The following is a 15,034-nucleotide window of genomic DNA, read 5'->3' as shown; positions in this document are numbered from 1 at the left end:
TTTTACAGACTTGTGAAAGACCAACCACTATTTCTTTTACTGACAACTTCAAAAATCTCCATCATGAGGAAACTAATACTTGGTGTTTGTGAGAGATGTTCTTCTGTTGGAAATGTCTTTCACAAGAGCATGTGGCACAAAGATTCATTTTGGAAATGACACAGAGCAAGGTTTTCATTACATGGCATCAGTCATCCAAGAGTAATGAACTGTGTTAAAACCAACATTGGACTGCCATTCTTTGGAATTACAGTTATTTAAAGAACATTTCATAACAGTGGTGTAGGATATCTTGTCATGGATGTAAAGAGATCATCTCTTTAGATCCAACAGTACAACAGAACAACACAATTTGAAGAAGTTAACTACTAGAAGAAAATATTTACTGACTCAATTAGAATTTGGTTCATATGAAAACATATCTTCTGAGAAATGCACCATTATGATAGATTGAAACCAGAGAACTCCCACAAAAAATAAAGGAGGACGTGATGGTGGTGTATCCATCTCTTCCATTATTAAGAAGAAGGTGTGGGATAGAGATGATAACAAAGCCCAGACATGTTAGCTCACTAAAAAGTCTGCTCTATTTTGAATTACTGTAGAAAATTTTTTCATAACAATCTCTTGTTATGAGATTATACTGTAATTTACTCTCCTCATTTCTTTTTGATCTCTGTTCAAATATTATCTCATCAGAGAGACTCTCTCTGACCACTCTATCTAAATTGCATCTCAGCCCAAAATTCAACCACCATCCTCATCTCCTATATATTTAGTATCTTAACCACTTTTACTTGTCTTAGAGCCATTTCTTACTAATATATTGTATCTCTGTGTTTATTTTCTGCCTTCCACCAGAAGAATGTAATCTTCATAAAACTGGTTTAATGCTATGTCTTTAGCATGTAGAGCAATCTTGATACATAGTAGGCGTTCAACACAAATGTGTTGAAAAACTAAGAGATTTCTACCTAAATGTTAGGCTATACCCCTTATCCCTCTGAGAAACATTTTTTGATATGGACAAATGATAGTATATAGGCTTCTCTGATCCTTTGATTTTGCTGAAAACAAAACAAAACAAAAACACTCGGACATTATTTTTAGGATATTAGCATTCCCAGACAGAACTTGCCCATCATTATATTAAGTATTGATTGAGTTTCCCACCCAGTCTCAGGAGTATCACCTCTATTGCCTACTGAACTTGCCTTTGAACAATGCCTCTCTCCTTCTTACATAAGAGCCTTTGAGAAGCTTCCTTGTTTGGCTGAATTACCAGTAGGCCTGACCCCACTGTAGTGACCCATGGACATCAAGTAACCTGCTTACTCTCATATACCTAGGGATGGTAAAAGCAGAGACTATTAATAGGGCCTTAGATGATAGGAGTCTGGCTGATGAAGTCGGGCATATGCCCGTGCATTCAGAAGAGCTGCTTTGGTTGATAACAAGCCACATCATGAGACTAGTGGTTAAACTTTAAAAAATTTTTCAAGTATATTCTATAAAGTTGGCCTTCCTTCATTAACTAAAATTCTTCTACTAGACTATAAACATTAGGGTTATGTACTAACCACTAGGGTAAGGTATTTTTAAATTAAGTTTATACATATACATATTTGAATTTACAGAATTAATTTTCCTCTATTCATTGATTTTTCATTTTTTATCTCTTCTGATCTTGAGGGGAAAAAATCATTCATTTTTATTTTTTTTCCTTAAAGAGAACTACTCTTCAGATCATTGATTTATGGAAGAGAATTCCTTTCCTCTGGTCCCAATCTGGTTCTCTGCCATAGTTGTCATGGCATTTTTGTACTATCCCTGATGTGCTTGACATTCTCTTGGACACTTGGTCTCTTTTGAATTGTTTAACTTCTATTTATTCATATCCCACAGTGAGGGGAATCACCTTTGGTGATTGGAATAGCATCACTAATAGTAGACTGAAAAAGCCTTTTGTAAGGGCCCTGAAGAGCAGGTGACTTTTGTGGACTTTTCATCTAGAAAGAGATGTGCTCTTTTTACTTGTGTTTAGAATTGACAGATAGAAAATAAGAAAGAGACCTGCTAAATGTGAGATAAATCAAGGCTTGGCTATTAATAATTGCTAACATCCAATATGTAGAGCCATTCCAAAACCACCAAATTTACATTCAGGAAAACTGTTTCTAAAGCTCTACAGCCTTTCAGTGAGGCCTCAGTGAGGCCATGGGGAATAATGGGCAAGAAAGTCCTCTCTAGAAGGCAGACAGGGATTATATGACTGGTTAACCCATGAACTTACTGCACTGACAAAGCTAGAATTCTATTGCTGCCCCCAGGATTTGGTATGTACTGGCAACTGGTGATTTCTGCTTGTTTCCCATTCTCTCTGTTCCTGAACAGTGGTCTTCCTTTAGTTTCATGTATTCTATTTTTTCTCTACTGTTCTGTACTGTGGGAGTTGGGACATATAACTCATATTTTTTTTTTTTTTTTGATAACTCATCTTTTAAGCTTATGAGTGCTAAGCCATGAGGAACAGCCATGTCTGAGCCTGTCGGGGATGATGGCATCACCAGATGTGATCATAGGATAAGGCTTTGAGGTAGGCCCCTTTGGGGAAGGATGAATGCATGCCACCCAAAATGTATAAATGGGAAGAATGGTGTAATGAGTGTTGGACAGCCAAACAGATGAACTATTCTTAATTTTCTTTACTGGAGGGAGCTAAATTATTCATAATCCCAGACTCTTTTGCAGCTAAGGAGGAAACCATATGACTCAGTTTGGACCATTATGATGTAAACACTTGGGTCTAAGTTAGTATTCTGGGAAAGTTTTTAAAAGGACAGAATCAGCCAGAATGATCCATCAGCTTCAGCTGCAGCTTCAAGTCCCTTTGTCCTTTTGTTTTTCCTGGCTAATATGGCGATATCGTATCTAGGCTTTAGAAACAACATAAATGTACAGACGAAAGCCACCCATAGAAAATGGCAGAGATGCCTTGATCCTCGAGAGCATGCATGCCAAAGCATTTGCCCTTCACTGCCTATCCACAGCCTTCTTACTAATAAGAAAATAAACACCTACAAGGTGAAGCTATTCTTAGTTGTTTTTTCCTCAGCTCTTTTCTTTTTATGCTTACAGAGACACATTCCTTAGCCAATGATTTTCTTCTAAATACTTTGAGGTTGGCAAGAACAATAATAACCAATATTCTTAATCCAGAGCAATCCAGTAGCAATCCCAGCAGACAGGCTAAATGTAAATATTCAGAATAAGAGAGAAGTTTTTTTCAACTTGATTCTCCAACACCTAGCACAGAAGGTAATAAAAATATTTGTTGATATCATGTATTATATTTCTCAAGAGACTGTTTCATAATGACATACCACTAAAGCAAATGTTAGAATTTATAGAAAGTTCAGTAACAAATTTGAATTTAATGAATGACAACATTCATTGAATAATTAACATTTATTGAATTCTTAGTATAATCTAAGCACCATGCTAAATTCTTTGTGTATTTTTTTTAAATTAATTCTGACAGACGCCCTTAGTCCCATAACCTGAATATTATTATTAGAGAGTTTAAGAGATATTTAAATAACTTAGCCAAGGCCACACATCCAGGTGGTATCAGAGCCAAAATTCAAGGCCAAGTTTCTCTCTCTCCAAACCTATGCTCTTAACCACTCTGTATTACTAAAATATTCTAAATCTGCTCTCCTCAAAGAAACATTTCCTTTGATCCCTAAAAATCAGATCCCTGTCTTTTTGACAGAGCAGCAAGTATACAGAAAATGTTAGTCTGTGTTAATGGTTATACATTATTAATCAATTACCACTTACTGGATGATTTATTGTTTGATTCCTTTTAGTTGACAAATCAGTTGAATTTTTCATATGCACACATTGGAATAAGTTAGCTAGAGCGATTCCCTTGGAGAGCTTCATGTTCATTTCAGGTTGCTATTGGGAACCTAGATTATTTGTCACATTTTTGCTTTAAAATCCTGGAATCTTTAAAATGTAGCGCCACAACCTGCATTGTAGGATATTGATAAGAACAAGGGTGCAGGAGGCAATTCAGTAGATACTTAAATGGCAAAAAATATAGTGCAAGTTTCACACACCTTGCAGACTGCAGGTTTATATGATAATAAATTATAGTTATTACCAGGACAAAGGGAAAAAAAGGCCACGAAATCCAATAGCTCAGTGAGAAATCTGCTAATACAGGTGGTCAAGCTTGCTCCATTTCATCGTCAAAGGGAGGCTATTTATTTGCTTCTGGGTAGTTAAATTACAGAGCCATTTACTGCTGAAAGTTTTCTAGTATGCAGATGCGGATCTAAAGCTCTGGGCTTTAGATTCAAAGTCTGTGAGGAAAAAAGAGGAATAAGAATTTACTCCACAGACAGCATAATTGATAAGGTAGAAATCTTTCAGCAACTCCAGAAATAAAATAAGTGCCTTTAAACATTTCAGTTGGAATCTGCTTACATTGTACATTGTGCAGTGTTGGGCGTGGGCTAAGGATAAAAATGCTGGCTATAATGAATAACAGTTTTTAGACGCTCTTTAAAATATATTCATTTTGGGCGCCTGGGTGGCTCAGTTGGTTAAGCGACTGCCTTCGGCTCAAGTCATGATCCTGGAGTCCCGGGATCGAGTCCCACATTGGGATCCCTGCTCAGCAGGGAGTCTGCTTCTCGCTCTGACCCTCTTCCCTCTCGTGCTCTCTATCTCTCATTCTCTCTCTCTCAAATAAATAAATAAAATCTTAAAAAAATAAATAAAATATATTCATTTTGATAGCCTCCTATTTAGGTGAGAGGTCAGTGATTGGTGCACATGTGTATGTGTGTGTGTGTGTGTGTGTGTGTGTACACGAGACAGAGTGAGATGGACAGAGTTTCCTTGTGTACCAGAACGCTCAGAAACAGAGAAAAAACAGTCATAATGGTTCCTCAGTAGTTATAAAATCAATGCCAACTTTCTTTGCCTGTTGTGCAAGATGATAGTGATTTTAACCCAACGAGTAAAACTACACATGTATTATTTTTTTCTCAGAACATTTGAAACAGTGGAGATTGCACACCCTGTGTTATTTCTAAACTGCCACAACCTAGCAATTTCTAAAACTTGTTAGTCCATCAATAAAATAAATCAAAGATATTCCAATAATAATTTTTTCATAAGCATTTTTTTAAAGATTTTATTTATTTATTTGAGAGAGAGAGAGAATGAGAGAGAGAAAGCATGAGAGGGAAGAGGGTCAGACGGAGAAGCAGACTCCCTGCTGAGCAGGAAGCCCGATGTGGGACTCGATCCCGGGACTCCAGGATCATGACCTGAGCCGAAGGCAGTCACTTAACCAACTGAGCCACCCAGGCGCCCTTCATAAGCATTTTTATGATGATTTTCTTGTCAGTTGCCTTTAAGTCCAATTTCAAGTTTTATGCTTTGCATATACTGAGCAACTATATTTTACCACTTGTTTCCTGGGTATAAGTGCTTGCTTAAGTTGCCAGGTAACTTGACTCTTTTGCCAAGTGACCTTTAAACTAAGACATGTACGTAATTAATTACAAATATTAACTTCATCCCTCTTAGTTCATGACCAAATTCGAAGCTTCCAGGCACAGTCTTGATGAGGAATACATTACACAGCTGAAAGAATTCAAATTCTAATTTATATAGCCTTGAAAAACAACTAATGTATCATAAAGGGCAATGAGTTCACCAAAGTAATCTTTGTGGGAAATGACCCACAACCAAAGAGTAACAGATACGAGTGGTATCAGCTTGCTAAAAGACATCGGAAGATGAAGAAAACCAAATGTCCCACCTCTGGTTATCTCAGGTTGAAACTGAAAAATATTATCAGGGAATGTTTGCAACCATAACAAAATCCAAAGGACTGAAAATTTGATGACTTGGTCATTATATCACTCAGTTCTTAGGGTATTCGAATAGTTAAGGGTAAAGGTATACATGAAGATGGCCCAAATACATTAGGTCTGAATTTCAAGATCTGTTCGCTCCTCTATCTAACTTTTGAGACTCCAGAGACAAATAAATGCAGTGATAGTAATCATAAAATTATTTAAAAATATATTTGCAAAATGATCAACTTAAAGCAGATATGTATCAAGCATCTATATGCTGTAAATGATTTTCTTGAACTTTTTATTTTGAAATAATCATAGATTTACATCAAGTTGCCAAAAGAGTATAGAGAGATCCCATGCACCTTCACCCAGTCTCCTCAAAATTTATATCTTACATAATTAGAATAAAATATCAAAACCAGGAAGTTGATATTGATCTGCATGTATGGTTCTACACCATTTCATCACATGTGTAGATTCTTGTAATACCACTGCAATCAGAATTCAAAACTATTTAAAATGCTCTTATTTATTTTCTTGAATATAAAAATGCATTATGATTTCAGATAGAAAGCTCCAGACTACTTGTTCTACATAACAACAAATGAGTATTGAAAGTTATTAATATCAAGGTGATTATCACCTAGTAAAACTATATATAAAGGCCAAAGTGAAATTCTAGCAATACAATGTGTGCTTTGGTTAAACTCATTTCCCTGCAAAAAATCAGAAAACGTCATTATTCAGCCATCCACTACCTCCAACATGAGAGTGAAGTTTTTTAGCACAGTTACCAATGACAACTTACTGAGAATCATACTACTCCCAAACAGTTTACTGCTGAAAGCCCTAGACACACACAGACACACACACACCTTTTTCAGGCAAAACAGAGCACTTCACAAGTGCTCTTAAAGCGTAATGAGTTCACCATAACAAAAGAGCATATTAATAAATACACACAAAGAAACAATGAAATAAACCAGCCAGGTTCTTCCAAGCCAAAGCTATTATAAGGTTTCTTGTCTTCCCTAACAAGTAAATATAATTCAAATCTTGCAAACTCCAATTCTGATTCAGCTCACAGTAATGGAGAAATATATTATCACAAAAGAAAAAAAAATCTAAACCCCAGTCTTACCTTGGCCATCTGTGCCTGCACACCATTTGCCTTGAGAGATGCTACCGCCTTCTGTGCAGCTGCAGGGCTGTCAAAATCTACAAAACCGTAACCTGTGAAAACACAAAAGCCCTTGTTAGTACCGCATCTCCATCCGACCAGTGTAAGGTGTGTTTGCAGTCAGCCTGGCATTCATAACTCTTGGAGTAACCATGAAGGCTCTCAACCGATTGGCCTTAACATGTCAGGAAAGATACCACAACATCATTAAACATAAAATTGTAATTCTCTTATTTTCTGGAGATGGCTTTGGAGATTGGGTATGTAGTCAGTGATCTGATTTGGATGAGTAAGGTAATACACTATTTAACCAGGTTCCTCTTTCTTCAGTAAATTTGCTGCAACCATGAGGAGAGCAAAACGCTGAAAAATATAGAAAAGTCTACGTCTATAGTGAATTTTCAAAACCACCAAAAAGTTGATGTTACTAAAAGCCTTGATAGAACTTAAACTTATCACCAGCAACCTCAGCAGGGCCTGGAACACAGTACACATCTGATATACAAATGCATGTTGACCATGTGAATGAATAAAGGTTGTGAATGAGAGTTAGGGTCTGAACCTAGTTCTCGTTGATACCTAAGCCCATGCTAATGCACCACAGGACCTTGTCTCACTCAATGATAATGTCTAAGATAAATTATTTGAACTCTCAAGTGATATGTGGTAGAGTAATTAAATAGATAACTATTCAAAGCTTCTTTTAAAAATAACAAAAGTAGACCCATGTCACCTGTTACTTGAGTATAATCTGAAAAAGGCACACCAGGAGTTCTCTATCCTTGTGCCTGTGTGAGTGTGTATACAGCGTAAGGCTAGAAAATTGCTAGAATCCATGAAGCAGAATCGGTGGAAAGGGGATTCGGCAGGCCCATAAACTAGATGATCTTAGTCCAGGGCTTAGCCTCACAGTAATGTCAGCTGCCAAGAATATTTCAAAATAAAAAAGCTCAAGAATGAATACGAGGGCAGCTTTGTGTGGCATGTCTAAAAAGCCCATCATAGATATCCTCTCCCCATCTGTCAGGCAGGGATCTACTCCACACTCTCATCCTTATTCCTCAGAAGTTTGGAGGCGAGCTACCAAAGCAAACCTACTAACCATGCTCTGTGACCCACCCCCTGTAACCAAAGAAGAGAGCAAGGGAATTCAATTACCAAGTTGTTTCTTTTAATTAACTTTTTAATTTTCTCCCTTCGAGTCCCTTCTTTTTCTCTCTCCCAGCATGTTATCCTAAAATGAACTTGTTACACAGCAGTGTACCATAAAATGCTCTTGAAAAGCTGGGCAGAGAAGCTGTGAGGTTTGTGTTTCTCATACAAAGGGAAGCCTCCTCTGTAAGTCCCGCTAATTCTTCTCTTCCCACAAAATTCAAACTATGTAATAGGAGTATTACCACCCACTAAGATGAGTCAGGGGAAATAAAAGCAGAAAGAGAAAGGGGGAAAAAGAACAAAATAAGTCAAGATGTAGAGTCAGAGGGAACAGAAAATAAAACTAAAATGGAGACATTATCTCCTTTGTACCACATACTGTGCTGGGTGGTTGACATGCTGATCCCTGGGGAAATGATGATGTCAGGTCTTATTGGCCTCGGGCCTGCCCCTTCATGGATATGTGAAGAAACAGAGCCTCAAGCAAGGTGGCACAACTAGCCCCTAAATTGCAAGCTGCTTAATTCACAGGTCCAGGATTTGAAGTAAAGTCCTCATAAGCCCTTTCCAAATGCACCACACAACAAACTACTTATAACCCCACTTTGCAAACTCTTTTGAGTAGATCCTGAAGCCCACCAGGGAGAGGACACAGTTCTCGAAAATTCCTTGATTTTGAAGTAAGGACATAGAATAAAACAGTTCCACAAACGGATTCAATGCAGTTCACTCAGTCAGTACATTTATTAATGGGGTGGTTGAATTCTCAGTAGAACTGGCTAAGTGAGGTTTGACAAGGTGTCCCCTCCCGCCTCATGCTGTGGTCAATCATCCTCATCCATTCACACGCTCATTCTTTCATTCACTAAAGAAATTCTATTTCAGGCAACTTTGCCAGGCACATGGTATATAGGAGTTAAAAGGGATAGTCCTAGGCGGAGCAAGATGGCGGAGGAGTAGGAGACCTGGATTTCATCCAGTCTCAGGAATTCAGCTAGATAGCTATCAAACCATTCTGAACACCTACGAACTCAACAGGAGATCGAAGAAAAGAATAGCAGCAACTATCTGAACAGAGAAGCGACCACTTACTGGAAGGTAGGACATGCAGAGAAGTGAATCCGAGGCGATATTTGGGAGGATAGACGGCAGGGGAGGGGGCCTCTATCCACCGCTTCTGGCAAGTGATAGAGCCGCGGAGCACAAAATCGGAACTTTTACAAGTCGGCTCCGCGGAGGGACGTCGCTCCAGTGGCTAAGCGGGGGGTGGAATCCTCGCAGGACAGTGTGGTCTCAGGACCCTCGGGGTCACAGGAAGACCGGGGGTGCCTGAGTGCAGCAGAGCTCCCAGGTATCCGAGCGGGGAAGCCGGCTGCAGAGACGGAGCCATAAACCGTGATCCGCGGCCCAGGAGGGCCACTGCACCTGCAGCAGGGACCCAACAAGCGGCAGATCCAGGGAAACACCCCCTCCTCCCCCAGGGAGGAGCGGCGCGGGAGCGCACCGCAGGGACCTGCTGGGTTTGGGGACGCCACACGGGGTCAGGTGCCAGAGATAGAAACGCTCAGTCACAGGCCGGGTGAGCACGGAGGGCGGCCAGAGACTGGGGAGATGAGAGTGACTGCATTTCTCTGGGGGCTCACTGAGGAGTGGGGCCCCTAGTTCTCGGCTCCTCCAGGGCAGAGATTGGGAGGCAGCCATTTTCACTCTCGTCCTCCAAAGCTGTACGGAAAGCTTGCAGGGAACAAAAGCTCCCGAGAGCAAACCCGAGCAGATTACATAGCCCAGACCGGCAAGGGCGGGGTAATTCCGCCTCCGGCAAAGACATTTGGGAACCATGGCAACAGGCCCCTCCCCCAGAATATCAGCAGGAAGAGCCAGCAAGCCAAGACCAAGTTTACCGATCAATGAGAATGGCAGAACTACAGAGCTAGGGGAATACTGCACATAGAATCCATGGCTTTTTTACCAAGATTCTTTAGTCTTTCAAAGTTAATTTTTTTAACTGTCTTTTTTTTTGAATTTTTCTTTTTCCCTTTTTCAACCAACATCTTATCAATCCCTTTTTAAAAAAAAAAAATATTTTCATTATTAGAGACATATTCTATACTGTCATAGTAGTTACACTTATTTTTGGCATAGATATATAAGTTGTTCTCTCTTTAAAATTTTGAGATACAGTTTCTTCTGACAGATCAAAATATACCCTAAATCTCTAGGTATGGCTTTGTTCTAGTCTCCTGCCTGATCACATTCTCTCCCCCTTTTTTTTCCTTTTTTTTAAATCCTCTTCTTTCTTTTTTCAAACAACTTCTTATCAATTCCTTTTATCAATTTTTTTATAATTTTCATCTTTACATTCATAGTCCATCCCTTCATCATAACAACCCTTATTTTTGTACAAGTTTTTCTTTCTTTAAAATTTGGGGAGGCACTTTCTTCTAAAGGACCAAAATACACCCAAAATCTAGTGTGTGGCACTGATCTATGCAACAGGTTGATCATATTTGATCATACTCTGTTTTTTTTTGTTTTGTTCTGTTTTTGTTTGTTTTTATCTTTATCTTTTTCTTTTTCTTTTTTCTTTCTTTCCCTTTCTTTTCCCACTATTTCAGGTCTTTTCTGATTTGTTTAGAGTATATTTTCTAGGGACGTTGTTACCCTGTTAGCATTTTGTTCTCTCATCCATCTATTCTCCTCTGGACAAAATGACAAGATGGAAAAAGTCACCTCAACAGAAAGAACAAGAGGTACTACCGACTGCCAGGAACATACTCAATACGGACATTAGTACGATGTCGAACCTAGAGTTCAGAATCATGATTTTATTATTATTTTTTATTTTTCTTATTTTTTTATTTTTTATTTTTTCAGAATCATGATTTTAAAGATAGTAGCTGGGCTTGAAAAAAGCATAGAAGTTATTAGAGAAATCCTTTCTGGAGAAATAAAAGAACTAAAATCTAACCAAGTGGAAATCAAAAAGGCTATTAATGAGGTGCTATCAAAAATGGGGGCACTAACTGCTAGGATAAATGAGGCAGAAGAGAGAATCCGCGATATAGAAGACCAAATGATGGAAAATAAAGAAGCTGAGAAAAAGAGAGATAAACAACTACTGGATTACGAGGGCAGAATTCGAGAGATAAGAGAGACCATAAGACGAAACAACATTAGAATAATTGGGATCCCAGAAGAAGAAGAAAGAGAGAGGGGCAGAAGGTATATTGGAGCAGATAATAGCATAGAACTTTCCTAATTTGGGGAAGGAAACACAGGCATCAGAATCCAGGAGGCACAGAAATCCCCTCTCAAAATCAATAAAAATAGGTCAACACCCCAACATCTAATAGTAAAACTTACGAGTCTCGGAGAAAAATCCTGAAAGAGGCTCAGGAGAAGAGATATGTAACCTATACTGGTAGAAACATTAGATTGGCAACTGACCTAGCCACAGAGACCTGGCAGGCCAGAAAGGACTGGCATGATATCTTCAGAGCACTAAACAAGAAAAATCTGCAGCCAAGAATACTATATCCAGCTAGGCTGTCATTGAAAATAGGAGAGATAAAAAGTTTCCAGGACAAACAAAAACTAAAGGAATTTGCAAACATGAAACCAGCCCTACAAGAAATATTGAAAGGAGTCCTCTAAGCAAAGAGAGAGCCTAAAAGCAACATAGATCAGAAAGGAAAATGGACAATATGCAGTAACAGTCACCTTACGGGCAATACAATGGCACTAAATTCATATTTTTCAATAGTTACCCCGAAAGTAAATGGGCTAAATGCCCCAATCAAAAGACACAGGCTATCAGATTGGATTAAAGAACAAGACCCATCAATATGCTGTCTGAAAGAGAATCATTTTAGACCCAAAGACACACCCAGATTGAAAGCGAGGGGGTGGAAAACCATTTACCATGTTAATGGACACCAAAAGAAAGCTGGGGTGGCAATCCTTATATCAGACAAATTAGATTTTAAACCAAAGACTGTAATAAGAGATGAGGAAGGACACTATATCCTACTCAAGGGTCTATACAACAAGAAGACCTCAAAATGTAAATATCTATGCCCCTAACATGGGAGCAGCCAATTATACAAGGCAATTAATAACAAAAGCAAAGATACACATTGACAACAATACAAAAATAGTAGGGGACTTTAACACCTCCCTCACTGAAATGGACAGATCATCTAAGCAAAAGATCAACAAGGAAATAAAGACGTTAAATGACACACTGGACCAAAGGGACTTCACAGATATATTCAGAACATTCCATCCCAAAGCAACGGAATACACATTCTTCTCGAGTGCCCATGGAACATTCTCCAGAATTGATCACATCCTAGGTCACAAATCAGGTCTCAACCGCTACCAAAAGATTGAGATTATTCCCTGCATATTTTCAGACCACAATGCTTTGAAAGTAGAACTCAATCACAAGAGGAAAGTCAGAAAAAATTCAAATACATGGAGGCTAAAGAGCATCCTACTAAAGAATGAATGGGTCAACCAGGAAATTAAAGAAGAATTAAAAAAAAATCATGGAAACCAATGAAAATGAAAACACAACTGTTCAAAATCTTTGGGATGCAGCAAAGGCAGTCCTGAGAGGAAAGTATATAGCAATACAAGCCTTTCTCAAGAAATAAGAAAGGTCTCAAATACACAACCTAACCCTAGACCTAAAGGAGCAGGAGAAAGAAGAGCAAACAAAGCCTTAACCCAGCAGGAGAAGAGAAATAATAAAGATCAGAGCAGAAATCAAAGAAATAGAAACCAAAAGAACAGTAGAACAGATCAACGATACTAGGAGCTGGTTCTTTGAAAGAATTAACAAGATTGATAAACTCCTGGCCAGGCTTATCAAAAAGAAAAGAGAAAGGACCCAAATCAACAAAATCATGAATGAAAGAGGAGAGATCACAACCAACACCAAAGAAATACAAACAATTCTAAGAACATATTATGAGCAACTCTATGCCAGCAAATTAGATAACCTGGAAGAAATGGATGCATTCCTAGAGATGTATGAACTACCAAAACTGAACCAGGAAGAAATAGAAAACCTGAACATACCTATAAACACTAGGGAAATTGAAGCAGTCATCAATAATCTCCCAAAAAACAAAAGCCCAGGGCCAGATGGCTTCCCAGGGGAATTCTACCAAACCTTTAAAGAAGAATTAATTCCTATTCTTCTGGAACTGTTCCAAAAAACAGAAATGGAAGGAAAACTTCCAAACTCGTTTTATGAGGCCACCATTACCTTGTTCCCCAAACCAGACAAAGACCCCATCCAAAAGGAGAATTACAGACCAATATCCTTGATGAACACGGTTGCAAAAATTCTCACCAAAATACCAGCCAATAGGATCCAACAGTACATTAAAGGATTATTCACCACAACCAAGTGGGATTTATCCGTGGGCTGCACGGTTGGTTCAACAAACGCAAAACAATCAACGTGATACAATACATTAACAAAAGAAAGAACAAGAATCATATGATTCTCTCAGTAGATGCAGAAAAAGCAGTTGACAAAGTACAGCATCCTTTCTTGATCAAAACTCTTCAGAGTATAGGGATAGAGGGTACATACCTCAATATCATAAAAGCCATCTATGAAAAACCTACAGCAAATGTCATTCTCAATGGGGAAAACTGAGAGCTTTCACCCTAAGGTCAGGAATGCCATTGGGATGTCCACTATCACCACTGCTATTCAACATAGTATTAGAAGTCCTAGCCACAGCAATCAGACAACAAAAAGAAATCAAAGGCATCCAAATCAGCAGAGAAGAAGCCAAACTCTCACTCTGCAGATGATATGATACTTTATGTGGAAAACCCAAAAGACTCCACCCCAAAACTGCTAAAACTCATACAGGAATTCAGTAAAGTGGCAGGATATAAAATCAATGCACAGAAATCAGTGGCATTCCTATAGGCCAACAACAAGACAGAAGAAAGAGAAATTAAGGAGTCGATCCCATTTACAATTGCACCCAAAACCATAAGATACCTAGGAATAAATCTAACCAAAGAGGCAAAAGATCTGTACTCAGAAAACTTAAAATACTTATGAAAGAAATTGAGGAAGACACAAAGAAATGGAAAAAGGTTCCATGCTCATGGATTGGAAGAACAAACATTGTGAAGATGTCAATGCAACCTAGAGCAATCTACACATTCAATGCAATCCCCATCAAAATACCATCCACTTTTTTCAAAGAAATGGAACAAATAATCCTAAATTTGTATAGAACCAGAAAAGACCCCGCATAGCCAGAGGAATGTTGAAAAAGAAAAGCAAAGCTGGCAGCATCACAGTTCCAGACTTCAAGCTCTATTACAAAGCTGTTTTCATCAAGACAGTATGGTACTGGCACAAAAACAGACACATCAATCAATGGAACAGAATAGAGAGCCCAGAAATGGACCCTCAACTCCATGGTCAACTCATTTTCGACAAAGCAGGAAAGAATGTCCAGTGGAAAAAAGACAGTCTCTTCAACAAATGGTGTTGGGAAAATTGGACAACCACATGCAGAAGAATGAAATGGGACCATTGCCTAACACCACACACAAAAATAGACTCAAAATCGTTGAAAGACCTAAACGTGAGCCAGGAGTCCATCAAAATCCTAAAGGAGAACACAGGCAGCAACCTCTTCGACCTCAGCCACAGCAATTTCTTCCTAGAAACTTCGCCAAAGGCAAGGGAAGCAAGGGCAAAAATGAACTAGTGGGACTTCATCAAGATAAAAAGCTTTTGCACAGCAAAAGAAACAGTCAACAAAAC

At 38.6% G+C, this 15,034-nt stretch overlaps 1 protein-coding gene across 1 annotated transcript in view; it reads right to left on the bottom strand.

The window, feature by feature from the left end:
- The window catches only part of RBMS3 (RNA binding motif single stranded interacting protein 3), a 1,335,892-nt gene that overhangs the window by 420,382 nt on the left and 900,476 nt on the right, over nucleotides 1–15,034 (bottom strand). Inside the window, exon 7 of the mRNA XM_088026449.1 lies at nucleotides 7,030–7,121. Within this exon, the coding sequence (XP_087882575.1) occupies nucleotides 7,030–7,121 (92 nt within the window). The remainder of the gene's footprint in view (nucleotides 1–7,029; nucleotides 7,122–15,034) is intronic.

This window comes from Eumetopias jubatus, unplaced genomic scaffold, assembly GCF_037043125.1.
Source record: "Eumetopias jubatus isolate StellerSeaLion01/CBP00866 unplaced genomic scaffold, mEumJub1_p1.0 scaffold_1, whole genome shotgun sequence".
Classification (NCBI taxonomy): domain Eukaryota; kingdom Metazoa; phylum Chordata; class Mammalia; order Carnivora; family Otariidae; genus Eumetopias; species Eumetopias jubatus.
This window is presented reverse-complemented; position numbering and strand designations above follow the sequence as displayed.